Source organism: Centropristis striata, chromosome 10 (assembly GCF_030273125.1).
Source record: "Centropristis striata isolate RG_2023a ecotype Rhode Island chromosome 10, C.striata_1.0, whole genome shotgun sequence".
Taxonomy (NCBI): Eukaryota; Metazoa; Chordata; class Actinopteri; order Perciformes; family Serranidae; genus Centropristis; species Centropristis striata.
Window position 1 is genome coordinate 32,558,425 of NC_081526.1, and position 19,607 is coordinate 32,578,031.

The 19,607-nt window shown below is 40.0% G+C and overlaps 1 protein-coding gene across 2 annotated transcripts in view; it reads right to left on the reverse strand.

Moving 5' to 3' along the window:
* tns1b (tensin 1b) overlaps positions 1-19,607 on the reverse strand; it is a 196,481-nt gene that overhangs the window by 72,293 nt on the left and 104,581 nt on the right. For both annotated transcript variants that reach the window (XM_059342440.1, XM_059342441.1), the window contains 2 exons: positions 12,941-12,982; positions 4,231-4,280 (listed from right to left, as the gene is read on the reverse strand). In XM_059342440.1, the coding sequence (XP_059198423.1) occupies positions 4,231-4,280; positions 12,941-12,982 (92 nt within the window). The remainder of the gene's footprint in view (positions 1-4,230; positions 4,281-12,940; positions 12,983-19,607) is intronic.

Here is a 19,607-nt window from a genome sequence, read left to right on the forward strand (position 1 = left end):
CTTGTGGTGGAGTAATCTCACACTGTAATATTAGTACTTTTACTTACGTAAGGGATCTGAATACTTTCCTTCACCACTAGTATTAGGGTTATGAGAGTTAGTTATTGTCCATGTGGAGTGACTGAGTTAGAAATTATTTATTAGTGTTAACCTTGATGACATGAAATATTAATTGGTTTTAGGGAATGTAGATAGTGACATGATATAATTGTGTTTAAAAACTTTTTTTTATTTTACTGTCCATGTTGTATCAAGCTCATTGGAGGCCAACATTGAAACTGGACCATCCAAAGAGTCCATGAAGGCACCACGAGTCTCAGCCTTCTCACCAAAGTATTTGTAAAATGTCTCCAAACAGCTCGTGCAGCATAATCTAATGCTCTGATGCCAATTCATTTAATTAAGAGTTCAAAAAGCCCAACACTTATCGTATTATCTTCTTGATTTACTTCGGAAATATCGCCAAGGGGAAATGTTTATTGGAGCTATGAAAACTGGCAGATTTTTCATTTCTGGGGGTTTTCCGTTAAGTGCTGGAGCTGATCTCCTTAAGAGCGAAATGTCTACAGAGAACAGAAGCGGTGAGATGAAGAGGTTCAGGCAGAGGCGTCTGGACCCTCGGGGCCCAGACTGCAGCATATTTCCCACATTTGTCAGCTGTGAGTGGCCCCTGAGGAAATTGCTCATACGTCTGGGACAGAAGAGCTCTTTAGGTTTGCTATACAGGAACTGTAACCTGTCCTCTACTGTACTGAACATCTGGAGCCACTCAAAAGCTGCTTACTGGAAATTATTCATCACTATAGAAAGAGGAGAAACTGATAAGTCACACATGTTCCCTCTCAAATGTCGCAACAAACATCCACAGTGATGTTTTCTGAAGTCCTGAACTTTACCCGCATCTCTCTCTATCTTTCTGTCCTCCTTTCTATCTTTCTTAGCGTCTCTGTCTCTGCATCTGCATGTCTTTGGCCTCCGGGAGCAGTCGGGGCCAATATAGACCTGTGGTTTGGTCCCGGTCCAGGTCCACCAGCATGCGTTGACCGGCCCAGAGCCAGCCTGCTTCTCATCAGCTGAAGAGATGAAGCGATTTGCTCTTTTTCTGCACATTGCGTTTAAAGAATGACGCATTATCTCCACACGCTCAATTTCAGCGCTGCGGTGATCTCATTGGTGCATTTGGACAAACACCAAGTGTGAAGTGGGAATGTTTTATCAGGGAACCTGAGACATGAGGTCGTAAAACATCCCGCCACATAATTCTTAATAACAACAGGGAACGACCAGGACTTCTGTCTCTTCTATCTGAAATAGTGATCCCACACTTCCTCACAGAGAATACCTGCACTTTCTCACGATCTCCGGGTCAATGAACGGTCTAAATGAAACTTAGTACTGGATCGAATTGATCGTCTTTATCAGTGCAGTTATCAACATAACATAAGAAGTATTCCTATTGCACAAACTCCATATGTTATTCATTTGGGATTGTATTGTATTAAAATGGAATACATGACTATGTGTGGCGTTTTTCACAAACTGTAGAGGATTATCACCCAACCTTCAGAACTCTCAGAGCTTTTTTGGCATTTCAAGCTCGTTGTTTCGTTTTCTTCGGGCCCCTAAAATCAACCTTATTTCCGGCAGCAGTAGAGCTAAAAACTTCCTGCCCTGCGCAAAATGGGATACAGAAAAGTTAGCAACTAGCTGACTGCAGCTAAGAGCTACTGTAGTGATGGTTGAGAACAAAAATAGAGCTAAAAATAGTAAATACTGGACCAGGAATGAGCTTTTATTACTAAGGTTTTTGCCATAAAAACCTCTTAAGGTTGTCATTGTTGTGTCCACAGCTTGCTCCGTGAGAAAAAACCTTGAGACCTTTTAAACATCTGTCTCAACAAACACTATAGATTTTATTGAAATAATAGGCCTGGCCATTGATTGATTACTGACGGGACCTAACGGGTTCAGGCCCAGGGGCCCCCTGACCTTTACCTGCCAAAAGTAACTCAAAGACACATGTACGAAGCAGGAAGAGACTCAAAGGGACCACAAGAGCTACAAAGAGATGCTAAAGGCTGCAAGGACGAGATCACAATGAGACTCAAAGCAACAACAGAAAGCATCAAATATCAAGTCAGTAGGAGATGTTGTCTGAGACCAGGGCCCCATTGTCTCATAATCTGACATTTTAATAGCAGTATAGTTTGATCATAGCTGTACATATATAATATTATCGCAGACTCTACTCTCTCTAACCTCCACTGGTTAGTCTCAAGAATGCTGTATCAACTTGAGTTGTACCATCCATCCATTATCCTTAACCGATTATCCAAACTCGGGTCACGGAGGACTGGAGCCAATCCCAGCAGACATTGGGGAACCATTCATGCTCTCATTTACCCCTACGGGCAATTTACATTTACATTTACATTTAGTCATTTAGCAGATGCTTTTATCCAAAGCGACTTACAGGAAGAGTAAAAGCAAACAATCATAGTGCAATAAGAGCTATTAGTGCATCAATAAGTGCTAGTGACAATTCTTTAAGGAGTAGAATTATCGTGTGGTGCTAGGAGAGAAGATGCTCTCTGAAGAGCTGGGTCTTCAGGAGTTTTTTAAAGGTAGAGAGGGACGCCCCTGCTCTGGTTGGAGCTGGTAACAAGAAATGCAAAGAGTCTGGATTGCCTTGGACCAACGGGGGGCAGAGCCAGGCGTCGTTCATTGGAAGAGTGCAAACGGTCGTGAGGTAGCATATGTCTGAATCAGGGCGTTCAGGTAGGTAGGAGCAGTACCGGAGACAACTTTGTAGGCCAGCATTAGAGATTTGAATCTGATGCGGGCTGCAACAGGTAGCCAGTGGAGCTCAATGAGCAGCGGTGTGACATGTGACCTTTTTGGCTGGTTGTAGACCAGGCGCGCCGCCGCGTTCTGGAATTTAGCTGGAGGAAGCTGGAGAACCCGGAGAGAACCCTCTCGTTGTGAGGCAAGAGTGGTAACCACTACACCACTGCGTAGCCCCAGTTGTACTATTAATATGAAAAGAATCAGCTTTAACTACATTTGCTTCACTGATACGTGGCTGTGTCAAAATGTAATCTTTTAACTCAAAGTGCCTATTAAAACTTAAAAAATGTATTTCAAAGATGAGATGTAGAAACCTGTGAGTGGTAGAGTAGCTCTTCCACTGTACAAGCAGGAAACCTGATTGCTCTTGCAATGTTCCTAAATGTGCACATGAATTTCAAAGAAAATTATATTGTAAGAATGACCCACGCTACATTTCACAAGGTAGGTATTTACGTATTTTATCAAATTTTTTATTTTACCCAGCTATCAAACACAATGTCTCTGAGCTTGTTGACAGTAGGTGATGTTTGGGATTGAATGGCCTTGTTAACTGTGGTGTATACGTGTACGACCAAAAGTAACAAAGTAGATCTTTAGAAAAGAAAAGAAAAAAAGAAGGTGAAAAGGGTCTCTGCAGTTTGTTTATATTTTAATTAATCTTCAACGTAAATCACATTTTTGTGTGATGGATGAGGGTGTTTTATCACTGTATCAGCTGTGTAGCATTGTGCAGCACAACCCTGCATACAGATAGAAACTCTGTGTCTTTATCAGAATGTAAATAAGCCTGTCTGGATTGAATACCTTCATTCTGCCAGAGAAAACCATCATGTGACTGTGCTTTTGAAAAGCCTTTGATTTTCCCTTTATAGGAAAAAGGGAAACGACTGTAATTAAATACTCTGCATGTGCTGTTAATGGTATCAGATGGTGAACTGTTTTCATAACTCTGTATCAACTCTCTCACTTGCTGTGAAGGAATCAAACTGTCACTCAAGCTTAGAGCAGCACTCCAGCAGGAACTGTTGTGGTGTCAAGTTTTACACATTAATCACACAACTGACAACATCTGCGACTCCCTGAGGACCGAGGTGAGCGGGGCCGACACCAAATATCTTTGTGTCCAACCAAACAGTGTGAGGTCCGGGTCAATGGCAGGGCATGTTGCTTCACTAATTCCCCCAGTCAAATCAGCAAAATATCATATTACACTGAAACTTTTCATTTCAAATGCTCCATAAGTCAAGCTGAATGTGATTTATTTCCTCTTTCATTATCTTTTTATCTTATGGAGGAATGGGAGATAAAATAATTCCGCAAATGCAGCCCATGAATGAGGCCTTTTATGGGAAAGTTCAATAAGAAGGGAAGAGTTCCTACCTCGACGGTCTGCGCCGTGACTCCATGCTCTTTGAAGATTTTGTCGAGCCCTGCAAAACACAGAGAAAAACAATAGAATTGAATTATAGGCCTATGCATATACCTTTGATACTTTCAATAGTGCTTTGAAATATATACATATATACGTATAAGATACCAGAATATACTATTTGTCCACCTAAACAGCCATCTCAGAATCAATCATTTTGCTTCCCAGAATTTCCAAACACAAAGAGTTTTTGAAGGACCCGATTACATACAAAGTCAATGCAAAGTAACAAAGAGATTTTGCACCAGTTGATGTGAAATTTGCACCATTTGCTTTTCATGCTATTATTGAAATTATTGAAATTTTACAAGTTGAGCAAGAAATTTGTGTCATGAAAGCCTATCTTTATTGAAATTGTCCTGCATAGCAATGTCCTAAACAAACACATACTCCATTAAGAAAACAAGCTTTTTAAAAAGCTTTTCTTGCCCTCTTGCAGACAGACCGGACAAAGCGTGAAATCCAACTTTTTGGCCATCGTGTTGTAGTTATTTTGGGATTCTTTTCATCTGTTTATTGCAATTAAATCACAGCTGAACCTATTTATTTTGGGTTATACCAATGTAGTTGGGGTAGTCATCCAAAAGCAGGTGGTGAAATTCACCAAGCTGTGAGCTCCTCTGGATGATGGTATGAACCCAGAAATGATGGTGTTTGGTTTTCAGACATATTTGGGACTTCCACGACAGGTTCAAGGAAGTGATAGTGGTTATTTCAGTCATGTTGTTGGTATCTACACTGGTGACTCTTGCACAAGTAATGTGAATAAACACAAAACATCATAATGCAAACAGTACTTTGTTGGTTTTTGGTTACATCAAGACTTCCATATAGTTTAGTCCAGTCAGTCGCCATAGTTCCAGTAAGGTTAAAATGAACCAACTTGCTCCTTTGCTGTGAAGTAAAACAGTCTAAAAGGCACTTGAATGCAGTAGCATAATTGTATTTACGCTTTAAAATGAACACATATGGAAACAAAGTCTTATTATTGCTTCACATTTTACCCACTATACACAAAGTGCACCTTGTGATGGGTCTCATATATGATACTGTGCAGTACCGTGTGAGGATGGCGTCACATGGCACACTCACAAAGCAGAGAGGCCCTTGCAGAGGAAGTGTGGCTGAAGGTGATTGACTGTTTGGCTCCGTCTGCCTTGCCTCCCCCTGAAACCAGCTCAAGGAGAGGGTCAAAGGTCATGTGGACTCGTTCACTCCCCTGTGGTGTTTGGGTCACATGTACACAGGAGGGGGTTTTATCCATCATCATCCATTAGATCAGACTGGCTGGCTGAGCATCAGTGTCAAGAGCAGCGCTCATCTCCCTGGATGAGTTTCAGCCTGTGCTGTTCCCTGAACGCCCCACTGTCTGTCAGTGTTCACATTTAGAACTGATGGAGACAACATCCAGCATATTTGTGTGGAGTCAATCATGTAAGTGGGCCTAGAGATGCTGTGTTTCTCCAAAAAAATGGTTAGAAAAATATGCAACTATTTCGTTTTTTAATTTACAGAGCAGAAAAAATCCACCAAGGCCAATGGTGCATTCAAATGCTCCTTTTGATGGTCCATTTTCCCGAGGTGGTAAACATTTCTTCAGACATGTTCTTTGGCTTTGTGTTATAATTTTGAAACAACAAGAAAAGTTGTTGTATCTGAATTCACGGAGCATTTAAGCATCCAGTGTTTGACAACATAGCTCAAAGGAAATGGACCTGGTGAGCCATGAAATCTGTAGCAAAGTGTTTACAGACTTTACGAGTTGATGTTCCAACTTGAGGGAAATTAAGTTAATTCTTCCAGTCAGGAATGCATTTTTCCAATTCTAACCATCTTTCCCCAAACCTGACCAAGTAGTTTTTATTTCCTAAGCCCAACCAAGTAGTTTTGACTCCTAAAACTGACCAAGTGGTTTTGTTTCCTAAAACTGACCAAGAACTTTTGGCGCCTAATCCTAACCAAACAGTTTTGGCTCCTAAACCTGACCAAGTAGTTTTGTTTCATAACCCTGAACAAATACTTTTTATTTCCCAGGAATAATCCCATTGATTTCTAAAAGGGCAAGACCTCCCATATATCACTCATGTTGGTTGAATTGATGTTCAAGTTCTCGGAGGGATTGAATGAATACTCATAAATTCCCTGATACAAACACAAAAACAAATGAAATCATACACTGTTTGACAATGTCCTTGCAAGTCCGCTTCATTTAAACAACTTGCTCCATCTTACATCCAAAGTACACTCATGAGCCTGTGGCCCGACTGAGGCGACACAAAGCAAATCCCCCATTTTCTGTATGTGCTTCGGCCTAAACGTTTCAGTATGTTGCCAGGGGCTATAAAGTGCAGAGTCGCCAGAGAAGGACAGAGATGAATGAGCAAGCAACGGCCCAGAAGAGGGTTCAGAGGCGACGCAGACCATGACGAGAGCTAAGAGTGCTTGTGCTGAGTGCAGCTGTGGGAAAGTCAACGACAGCCCAAAGTAGTCTTAAATGGACCACTGTGAGGTGATCAGAACATCCTCAGATTTGTTATTGAAAGTCAAATATGTCTGAGGAGTCCAGTCAGTTGGATGTCAACACACTTTACACATTGCCACAACTACTACTAGCATGCAAGAAAACATCCTAATTAGAGACTGGGAGCTGGTTTTAAGGCGATTTATATTGTGCAGTGAAAACATGGCAGTTAATTCATAGTTTTTCCTTCAAATTAGTCTGAATTGGTGTGAAAAGCGTTTTATGAGCCACAATATTTATGTCAAAGTGCAACCATCTGGGTAAATAAAAGTGTCACAGTGAAGCTACAGTCAGTAATAACACAATAACTTTCTCTGTGGTCACATTGATGTCTGTCACAGTGAAAAAGCTGAAATCATCACATCGTGATCACTCTCTGAATTGGGAGAAACTATTCACAGCCATAAATATCCATGAATCCGTTTTCTAAGTATAGCTGCAAGACATTTGGCTCTCGAACATCACACAATCCGCACCCTAAGACCTGTTACTCTCTTTGAGAACTTGTGTTGGGAAGAAGTGTAAGAAGGGGGGAGGTGAGGTAGCGGGTGAGGAGGAGGAGGTGTGGGAAGTGGAGTGGGGGGTCCAGCAGGCCTGTTTCCAGATGAAAACCATCTGTGGAGGTTGACTTTACAAGCAGGCCATTCAAATTAAGCATCTGAGAAAGAGCAGGGGAGCAAAGTAGAGAGGGAGGGAGGGAGGGAGGGAGATCGAAAGACGTTGGGGGCTGGTAAAGTCTGCGAGGGACACGACAAAAACTGCTCTATAACAAAGGAAAAACAAGCGATGAAGGAGCGAACAAGAAGAAGAAGTACAAGCTACAGGACCCGTATTGACTAAATCCATCCAACCATCCATCCATACGTTCCTCCACCGCGTCCTACCTTCCTGAAAAGGTAGCCCGTACTCCATCGCCATGCCCCCCTCAAGGAGGAGAGCCGCTTTCTCAAAGACCCTCCTCGTTCCATCTCTGGAGAGCTCCCTCACTGCTTTCTGTCCGCTAGTGAAGTTTCCTCTGTGAAACCTCTCCCTTTTCTGTCACAGCGAAGGAGGAAGCGAAAAAAACAAAAAACCAAGGGCTCTATTTTGGGCAGCTGCCTGCAGTGGGCCACTGCATGCTCCTCCACACCGCTGCTGGTCTCTGTCTTCTGTCCGCTCCGTCTTCTCCCTTCCTCCTCTCCCTCTCCGTCTGTGTGCCGGCCACCCTCACCCCTCCCACCACGTTATCTCTCCCCCTCATATTCAACTTTTTCCTCCCTCTCTCCATCTTTCTCATCTGTGTACGGATCTAAATTGCGACTACGAAACCCTTTTCTGTCCCTGTGGGCAAACATGTGGGATCCGATGCATGTTTTTACACACAAATCAGCTGATTCTGTGGGTTAAGTCACGTCCGGTCAAATGTAATATTATTGTCAGTGTGTGTGTATTCAACTGGAAAATCTTATTCATGAGACAGTTGAGATCAATGCTGGTTTTGTCTAATAATGTTATGTATGTCTAAACACATAATGAGTCATTTTCTGGCACTAGGGGGCTATAAACAATAACAAAATGTGACGTAGTAGCATGGGATCATGGGAGTTTATCCCTGAAAGGATTTTTTTAGTGTTTATCATCCAGGAGGATTTACAGAGAGTTTAATTATCCGCAGAGGTGTTCTACTTTTCAAAACCAGCAGATCAGGTGATTTGAACGGGTCAAAACACTGAATAGCTTGCCGAGTTTGCTCAGTTTGTATCTCTGATAACTTTAGATCCACATTTCTGATGACTAAAATCCTTCATGGTTAAAATGCAGAGTTAAAAACAACCAAAATCTAAAAGGTCTATCATAAAAATGTGCCCTAAAACATTTATTTATTACAGATTTCTCTAGATTTTAAAATGTTGGAAACATGTCATAATGTAAGTACACAACTAATTTTTTTTTAATGCTTTCAAAATTAATATGTTCATTTTTTCAGTCTATCTAAAATATTTATTGTGTTTTTCAATAAATGTCAATAAATGCAAGTAAAAGTTCTATGCTGTAGAAGGCTAAGTTGTTAATAGGGTCTCAGCAGGTTTCAACAAGTCAAATGTAAGTGTAAATGTTTTAAGACTTTTTAAGACTTTTTTAAGACCATAATGAATACAATTTAAGACCCATTTTTACATCCATACCTGCAAAAAAATACAAAAGGCATGAAGGAAAAGGTACTTAGTTCCGTTTTGAGACTGAAGTTTATGCATTCGTTTTAAACAAAACTGCATTTCAAGAACTTTCAAAATTGTATTTAAGACATTTTTAAGAGAATTTTAGACATTTTAAGGCCTTAAATTCAAATCATTGGATTTTAGACATTTTAAGACTTTTTAAGGCTCTGCAGATACCCTGTTTTAAAGAGTTTTGAAGATAGAGTGAGACTGGTATCATATCATATTACATGTTACACCTTTAAGTATATAATGTAAGTATACAGTTGCCCATAAAGTTTGAATAACTTTGTTTTCAGACACAATCCTCCTGTTAATGTGGTTTAATTTTCATTGTGATATGTGTGGAAGAGATTGATTCATAAAGTTTTGAGAAAATATCCCCTTAATCTGTCAAGAATAAATCACATTGTCACAATTATTTAATGGAAACAAGTACAAAAAAATGTATTCCAAATTTATGGGCGATCACGTTTCACAGGATATTATTATGTTACTATCCAAACCTATATATTCCTAATTTTCTCACAAATACAAGATGACGAAAATCAACGAAACTGGGCAAATTGGTACCTGAACTTAACTTTTACTGTTTAATGAGTAAAAAAAAAATTAATAAAAGGAGTCAGCAAGCCAAAGAAGCAGAAGAACACCAGACCAACCGAGGTAGAAAGCGATCCGGTGAAGCGAGAGAAGCTCATGTAGTCATAAGACGAATCCTCTCGATGCTCCGAGGCGAAGAAGTCCCAGACGTCACAGTGCAACCACACAGCAAATGCCCATGACCAGACAGCAGCAGCTGCACTCGCACTCATGCACACACACTCCAACACATGCATACTGTACAGACGAGATCACACAAACACAAACTCATTCAATCACGCACTCATAATGACTGTGTGTTTTACACCAAATTATGACCTGAGAGGGAAAAAACTCCTGAGCCGAGCAAAACACTGTCTGACATGAAGCTCCTGCATGATGCAAGCAGAGACGCTATGGCTCTTCTGTACTACACTGTATGAGAAAACTGAAGAATAACACAGGGAATGCCAATAAAAGCAGTCTCTCTCTCACACACACACACACACTAAGGCACACTGGTGCATGTGTGTTTATTTTGGTCCTTGTGGAGAAAGTGGGCACATGGCTTTGGGTGGTAACTCTATAATCGGTTACTTGATCCTTCCTTTCCCAGACAAAATACAACTAACAGGAAGTTGTGTCATAGCGAGCCCAGTGAGTCCAAGGCAAACATGTACGCTCTCATTTCTGTGTGTATTGACCGAACGGGGAGGAGAGTCGTCACCCTGAAGCGATGATAACTATTTCAATATAGACCCGTCAGTGTTTCTGAAAGGAGCATATGAAGGCTTCAGGGTGACATCATAGAATTAGTCAAGTGTGTCTGATTACCCATCAGTCCCTGGGGTGCCTGGGCTGAAATCCAATACATTAGTGGTGAAAACCCAAAGCAGTAGTGATGATATATGTTGTATATACTGTATATTCTAGCGATTTTGTATCTTTTTGAGAAATTCAGGTTCAAAGTGTCTGTCTGACATTTATTTCAGAGTTTCAGGCTACGTTTACATGATGACGGTCTGAACAGAAGGTGCAAAAGTGGCGTTGCGTCTTCACTTTTTATTCCGCGTTTAGACGAGCGTTTTCAGGAGGAAATCTGCGTGCATACGGTGACGCAAAAGTGTGTGGAATTCAATTGGGTATGCATGCCAGGCGGCTAGGTGGCGCTGTGATAAACTATCACACAACACCGCCATGTTTATTTTCCTGTACTGGAGCATGTATGTGACGTAAACACATACGTGACGTGAGCAGATCTGAGCAGAGTTTTGTGTCTTGGCAGTGTAGACGGACACGCTACGGCGGAGCGTATTTAACTTTTCCACATTGGAAGGTGGTTTCAGATTTTTGCGTTTTTAAGCCCCAAAAACGCCGTCACCGTCTAAACGAAAGGCACTTCTGATCAAATATTTTGTCGTTGTCCTTGTGTAAACGGGGCCTTAAAAACCTTGTGAGTCCGTTAATGAACCCTTTGCACTCTGTTGTGGATCTTGACCCTTAACCTTCCTGTGTGTGTGTCTGTGTGTGTGTGTGTGTGTGTGTGTGTGTGCGTGCGTGCGTGCGTGCGCGTGTGTGTGTGTGCACTGAAGAGGCACAAATAGAAAAGTTTGCATCACGCTATGCACTGACAAATCCTCTTGCTCACAAAGCAGGAGCTAATTACACAGTGTGGTGCCCTCTGTGTCTGATGTGTCTTTGAAAACATCAAGGCCAAAGGAAAAAGATCTAATAGAAACAGACCAGCAGCCTGGCTTCATTCCCAGCACAGAAATCCCTCATCATCTTGTTTTAACAGGATTTGAGTCCCAGTAAGACAATTTGATGAGCTGATCATCATTTAGTACAAAAACAGGTACTCCAGCCCAGTTTGTCTCCTGGCAGTAACATGTGTCTTAGGTGATGGTGAAAATGTATGTATGTGTCACAAGTGGCCACTTGATCAGACCACCAAGATGAATGTTCAATGTATAGGATTTTCCTAAAAAATAAAACAACAAAGACATAAAACTAATCCCTCCTAATCATCACGTATGACCCACTAGAAGCGTCTGGTGGTATTGGTCAGTGGTGGAAGAAGTATTTAGATCCTTTACTTCAGTAAAAGTACTAATACCACACTGTGGAATTACTCCACTACAAGTAAAAGTCCTGCATTCAAACTTACTGAAGTAAACGTACAAAAGTATCAGCATCAAAATGTAATTGAAGTATCAAAAGTAAAAGTACTTGTTATGCATAATGGACCCACTCAGATTGTTTTATATATTCAAAATATATTATTGGATTATTGTATTGATGCATTTATGTCAACAGTGTTTTCATTTCCTCAAGGTAGGATTCATTTTATCTACTTAATATACAGGTGCGTCTCAATAAATTAGAATATCATAGAAAAGTTAATTTATGTCAATAATTCAATTAAAAAAGTGGAAATAACACACTATTTAGATCCATTACACACAGAATGGAACATTTCATGTCTTTATTTATATATTTATCTCGACCTGAAAAAGTAACTAAAGCTTCCAGCTACATGTCGTGGAGTAAAAAGTCCAATATTTGCCTCAAAATGTAGTGGAGTAGAAGTTTAAAGTTACAAATGTGGAAATACTCAAGTAAAATACAACTACCTCAAAATTGTACTTAAGTGCAGTACTTGAGTCAATGTACTTAGTTACATTCCACTACTGGTCTGTATCTACAGAGACCTCGCCCTCTGCCTGGATTTTCTCCTTTCTTTTCATTTTGCTGTTTCTGGGCCTCATCTTTGGGCACAAAACTACGAAAAATAGTCCACTCATCGCAGAAAAATGCAAATTAAGCGAAACAAAAATGCAAAACAGACAAAGCTCATTCCAGATTGAGAGTACATGTTGAGTCTGTTTTCACTTTCTGGGTGAGAAGAAACAACAACAAATCCTGCATAATGTGCCTTTAACGCTGTTAATTGAACAGGGCCTTTGTGTTGAACATTGGATGTGTGGGTTTTTTTTGGACTCCACGAGTTGGTCAGCAAATTAGATTTGTACTATTACAAGGCCAGTTCAAACTAAACAAAGAGCATTCCTGTGGACATCAAAACTTCAAAAAGGCTAATAAAATGATCATCTGTATACTCTAATGTATCAAGTATACACCTGGAGTTGTTCTAAAGCACTTAAATAAAAAAAAGTTTCAGCTGTTTTTAAGGTGTATTTGCTGTAAAAGTCTCATTTATGCCAGCTGGAATGCCTCTATGCACTCATAACTAATACCTCTCCCAAATCAAATACACAATCTGTCCACCAGTGACATTGACGCAGATTAATCTGCTCGTTCAGTTCAGCTATATAAGCAAAGAGATGGTTTAAAACTCACCATGGTGTCTACATGTTTGAGAGGGAGGTCACTGCTGGGAGCCTGTTAGAGAAAAGACAAAGAGAAACAGAAAGCGAGATCAATACCTGCAACACCATAACCTCATATCTTGAAGAGGTTCATTAGGCCTACTCATATACTTCTTTACACTGTTTCTCTATACAGGCCAATATAGCAAAATAGTTTCTTGTACACCAACATCACGTGACACCTCTGATGAAGGCTACAGAGGCAAGGTAGCCGAAACTTGTCAGGTACAAGAAACTATTTTGCTATATTGGCCTTGTATAGAGAAACAGTGTAAAAAAAAAAAAAAAAAAACCATAACTTCATGTTATGTTATGTTGGGTTGTGTTGTGTTGTGTTGTGTTGTGTTGGGTTGTGTTGTGTTGTGTTGTGTTGTGTTGTGTTGTGTTGAGTTGAGTTGAGTTGAGTTGAGTTGAGTTGAGTTGAGTTGAGTTGAGTTGAGTTGAGTTGAGTTGAGTTGAGTTGTGTTGGGTTGGGTTGGGTTGGGTTGTGTTGTGTTGTGTTGTGTTGAGTTGAGTTGAGTTGAGTTGTGTTGTGTTGTGTTGTGTTGTGTTGTGTTGTGTTGTGTTGTGTTGAGTTGTGTTGTGTTGTGTTGTGTTGTGTTGTGTTGTGTTGTGTTGTGTTGTGTTGAGTTGAGTTGAGTTGTGTTGTGTTGTGTTGATTTGTGTTGTGTTGTGTTGTGTTGTGTTGTGTTGTGTTGATTTGTGTTGTGTTGTGTTGTGTCGTGTTGTGTTGTGTTGTGTTGTGTTGTGTTGTGTTGTGTTGTGTTGTGTTGTGTCACATCGTGTCCTCTCATGCTATGTGGAAGCTACACTCAGAGCCATTCTTTGCCCTAATGTGGCCTGGAGCAGAGCGGGACTCCACCTTGAATGCGTGGGACCATCTATAATCCCTCTGTGCAAATATTTACACAGAGAGGCAAGTCTGCTTCCATTAGCCAAGACTGGAGAGTCCAGCAGTGGAACTCTCCTTTTACAACGCCATATACAGCTATGGACAGAGAGAGAGAGAGAGAGAGAGAGAGAGAGAGAGAGAAGTAGGGGACAGAGAGGAGATAAAGACAGATCAGGGCCGGCTGGGGGTACAGAGGGAGAGAATGAAGGTAAAGAGAGAGAGAGAGAGAGAGATAGATAGAGAGGTTCAAGGCTGAGAGCAGGAGAAGAAAACATCAGAGCCGTCCATGATGTCATGAGCTTGTGTGGGCTCGACTCACCGCAGACTACCACACATGCACAGATGTTACTGACGAAATGAAGCATAACGAATTCAGTCTATTGAAAGAATCAGTCATATCTATATGTAGGAGAGGACGGGACATGGCAGTTTATTCTATTTCTGTGAGATTTCTGTGAGGATCCTTGTGTCTGCTGATCCTCCTGCTACAGAGCAGAAGAGACTCCTGAATACTTTGATGGAATAGAGATTTAAGGAATTGTCAAAAACGTGTCAGATTGATACTCAACTTAAACAGCATCGACCCAATACAGCGTATACAATTGTAAAAAAAAGTTAGCATTGAGCGCTTGGTCCGATTAGGGTTAGGGTTAGGGTTAGACAAATATAACGATAACAACAAAAGTAGCTCATAAGAGTTAATGATAGCTGATATCTAGACATTTTCCATGGTTTTCGTGATAATAACCAAAATCATAATCAAGAAAACCATGGAAAATGTCTAGATATCAGCTCTTAAATCAAACTCTCATGAGCTATTTTTGTTGTTATCATTATATTTGTCCAAACAAATATACCTTTAGTTGTATCAGGCATTAAAATGAACAATAAATTATAGAAGAGAATGGTCTATTTTTTTTCCCATGACGGTATGTGGGATTAAACTTCAGTTTTAAGATACCAGGCTTCGTATAACAAATACCACAATGTAAAATTTCACCAAACGTATCCTTTAAAATAGAGATCATGCAAGCTTTATGCTGTGAAATAATAGAAAGTGTTATTTCTAAGTGGAAGCCTCCTCCATGGTGGTGATCTCTGGACAGTCAGAGCTGCACTGTGACAGCGAGGATGCTCTGCTTCTGTAAAACGCTTCAGTGGAATATAAACAGATGCAAAGGGTAAATTATAGTCTGTCTGTGCTGTGCAGGCCCCAGAATACAGACTCAACGCCCAGAGTAAACCACCATCCAGGAAAAGAGAGAAAGAGAGAGAGATTTTGGAACTATCCTAACCAGTGACATACCAACTGAAAACATTTAAAAAACAGCCAAGAAATAAAAGGATTGTTGATTAAATCACCAGTACAGTGTCAAGGCAACACAGCTGGAAATGTTTACCACAACTCTCTGCCTTCTCTACCAGCTAGGTGTGTAACTGCACATCAGACAAGTGGAAGTTGCTTCTAGGAATGAAGGAAAAGGAAGCAGCAGCCTCTAAATGCAGACTGTGGATTTGCTCGGAGGTTGCAGCCGCAGGCATTCTCACACAAATAGAGCCTATTGTGTGTGTGCACCCAGAAAAACACACACAGACACAAACAATTCTCACAATGATAGATTCTAACATGTGCGTTTCCGTTTCGTACAATTGCAGCCAGATGGCCGGAGTGTGTGTGTGTGTGTGTGTGTGTGTATGTCGTTGGGGCTAATTCAGAAAGCATGAGAGAGCCTGGGAAGTTGTGTATCAGCAAAACAGTCCACAGAGGAAGTGTTTCTCTTCAAAGGAGACATTTAGAGTGGAGCTGAGGCCAGAAATTATATCAAAGACATTTGATTTTTTCAAGAAAGACAATTTTGCAAGCTACGCACAATAAATATCTCTGAAATGACAAATTTAAAGCCCGGGCTTTCAGAGACTCTATATTTCATTGACTCAAATGATGAGAATTTGCTGTGTCACAGTGATGTTAAGATTCAAAGTCAAGAGTCAGGGACTGTGTTCAGACTCCAGCACGTACCCAGACTGACTGCTCAATGCTTTGAGGGGAGTGAAGAGCCACAGAGTCCAAAACAGAAAAAGGTATAGAATGTCCCTGAGAACACAATGACAAACAAAAAGGGGGAATTAAATGACCAGCCCAACCTTCACTCTGCGTACAAATAACACCACTTTAGACTTTGAAATGACAATGCAATGCATACACCTAAATCCAAAATCTGCACAAAAGTTGCAGTTCAGGTGGGAGATAAATCGATATAGCATAGTATTGCGATGTTTTGCATGGCAATATGTTATCGATTCATGGCTGCCAAGTATCAATATTTAGCCAAAAAACTGGCTTTTGGTTTATGCATTGCACAATTGTGTTATTGGTTCACAGACTGAAGAGGTTAGAGTTCAGAGAACATAGAAAGAAGCCTGGAGAACTATTGTGAAAAATTACTTCAGTATCATCTCTATCTATCTATCTATCTATCTATCTATCTATCTATCGATATACATATATATACATATATATACATACATATATATATAAATATATATATATATATATATATACATCTCTCTCTATATATCTATCTATCTATCTATCTATATATATATATATATATACATATATATACATCTATATATATACATAGATAGATAGATAGATAGATAGATAGATAGATAGATAGATAGATAGATAGATAGATAGATAGATAGATAGATAGATAGATTGATAGATTGATAGATAGAGATAGTGAGAGATGATACTGAAGTGATTTTTCATCATATATATATATATACACACACACACACACACACACACACACACACACACACACACATATATATATTTCAAATGTAATAGCTTCATTTCAGTCTATACCGAGGATGAAGTAAGCAACAACTATTTTTTGTTATAACCCTCTGTCACAGTGATGCTGCAGATTTAACTTCAGCTCATGAACACTGAGGCTTCCTCACAGTGCAGCTGAAACAGCTAATGTTAATGTTAGCCACACAACTGATTGCAGAACAGATTGTTGCACACTCTATGCTCTTTAAACATAATTACACAATATGCCTGAGTAAAGAAGAAGAGAGGGAGAAATCATTGTTCTGTAGCCAAGAGCTGTGCAGCACCTGCAGGGGAACAGAGCTGCAGTCCCAGAGCTCTCATTAGCATTACGTATATTCCTCTGGACAGTAAGTCTATCCACTTAACAAAACAAAAACATACTCTGGTTCTCTGACTGGCACCTCCCTCGCCCAGAGCCATGCCACCACCTTGAGCCAAGTCAGCTGAGCATCATATTGCATTTGTTCTCATGAGAGGAGCTAAATGCAGGCTGTTGATCTCCCATGTGGTGGAGAAATAGTAACAGACGTAAAAAATAGAGTTTACTGAAAAGACTTGCTTAAAAGGAAAACAACTTCAGTATTTCCTGCTTCAGAGCTCAGAATGAAGCAATCTGGGAGTTATTGTTGGTCAATGTCAAAGATAAAAACAACTTTTAACAGTCTACAGGTGTTTACAGCTGCTTTCTGTCACTATTCATAGATACAGGTGTAAAGTGCGGCGTCGTCTTTTTATGCTTCCTTTTATAATGTAATTTATTTATTTTTTTAAAGGAATGCAAAAGAAATTCAGGCACCAAAAGACTATTCCCCGATGTTTAAGCTATAAAGGTTATTGGTAAGAAGAGGAAGGACTGTGATTGTAAAACAATATTTCTTATCCAAAGTAGTTCAAATGTTTTATCTAAGCTGTATCTTTAATGCACAGGAAAACAGTACGTGCACAAGTAAACTATAAAAAGATAAAACGTTATTTCCAAGTAAGGTACTGGATTATTTTACAGGCTTTTTTTCCTGTTTTTTTCTATAAAAAATTTATTTTAAATATTAACCATAACATATATAATGGGTCATTATAGATTTGTAATATAGATTATTTATGTAAAATTAAGGCAACTTTCTGTTTTTCTACAGTAAAGCTTTAAATTTTGTGTAAAAAATAATAATAAAAAAATAAATTATTTGAAATCGCTGAAATCTGGCAGCAAAAGTAACAAAGTTATAACAAAGTTTTACATTTTTTTTGTTATTCTACACATACATACAGTACTGTGCAAAAGTTTTGGGCTGGTGTAAAAAAGACTGTTAAATAAGAATGCTTTAAAAAGTAGAAGGGTTAATGGTTCATTTTTTTCAATTAACAAAATGCAAAGTGAGGAAACAGAAGAAAAATCTAAATCAAATCAATATTTGCTGTGACCACACATCCATCAGTTCTTCTACACATTTCTACACATTTCACATTTTAAACAGTACATTTCTGGAAAAAAACGTTTTCTTTTTAGAGTTTACTTGTACATGTACTGTTTTACCTGTGATATATAAATACATACACTGTATGTACTGTATATTATCCAAATTTATAGAAAAATTATCTGTAAAATAACTTTTTACAGTGAATAGAAAGTGCTTCAGGTCAGAGTTGAAGCAGGATGTTGCTCTGTAAACTGACAGTTTGTGTTGTAATTTCACTATTACACAGCTTTAACCTCTATACAACCTGTTTGATTGCTTGTGTTTTCTTCTGCTGGTGAGCACAATGTGTTTATTACATAACACAATGACAGCCAAACTTACAGAAAACATTATGCATATGTCGTCCCCTTAAGAACACAACACACAGCTTCTTCGCTCTAATTATATGCATTATGGGCTGAAGTTTGTAGCTTCTGCTTCTTGTTGCAGCGTCCCTGTGAAAGCTGTCAGCCAGCTGATGAGAGAGCGTGGAGCAGCCACATGTCTGTCTGCTATAAGTACAGCACATCAGAGTGTGACTTCCACCCGCAGCTCTTTATCTCTGCCAGCGCCGGCCGTACGGACCATGTGCTTTCTTTCACATGAGCACAGTGGCTCCTTTGACCAATTTACCCAAATTATAGCCCACTCCTTTAGGAAAGGCAGAGGTGGAGGCAGAGCATGCTGGGAGTTTCCCCCCTGAGCGGCGCCCAGAGCGGAGCAGGGCCTCTGGGGAAAATGACCCAGGGCTAAATATACAGCTGTGCATCTTGGGAGCTGGAGACTCAGCCCAGTTAGCCGGGCCCAGCCTGCTCAGTGTGGACAGCAGAGAGCTTCAAATCACCGCTTTGGGTGCACCAGTGTGTGTGTGTGTGTGTGTGTGTGTGTGTGTGTGTGTGTGTGTGTGTGGGCGTGAGACGAGGAGAGAGAGTGTGACTGTGTGAGAGGAGGCAGACGGCATTGATTGTGAGTGTTGGAGCGAGTTGGTGTTTATGTTCAGTCAGTCAGCTGAGCTACAATAACTGAGGAAACCCTGAAAATATTACTTAAAGGTTTTTATTGTTTGTGCATGTGTTTCACACTGTCACGTGTGCTCTGCTGTTTTGAGTACAATTCTGAGGTACTTGTACTTTACTAGATTATTTCCATTTTATGTAACTTTATACTTCTACTCCACTACATTTTGATATTGAACATTTTACTCCACTACTCTGCCAGCTGTAGTTACTTTTCAGGTTGACATTTAACATAAATAACCAACATGGTCTCACAGGAATCCGTGAAATAGACACAGATTTGCTTAACTCAAAATCTGTGGAATAGCCACGGAATCACTCAAATTTCCGTGAAACTGACACGGATTTCGCTACAATGCAAGTTAATGACAGTCATATCCCGTGGCTATTCCAACATAAAAAGTGATTATGTACATTCACTGAGTGAA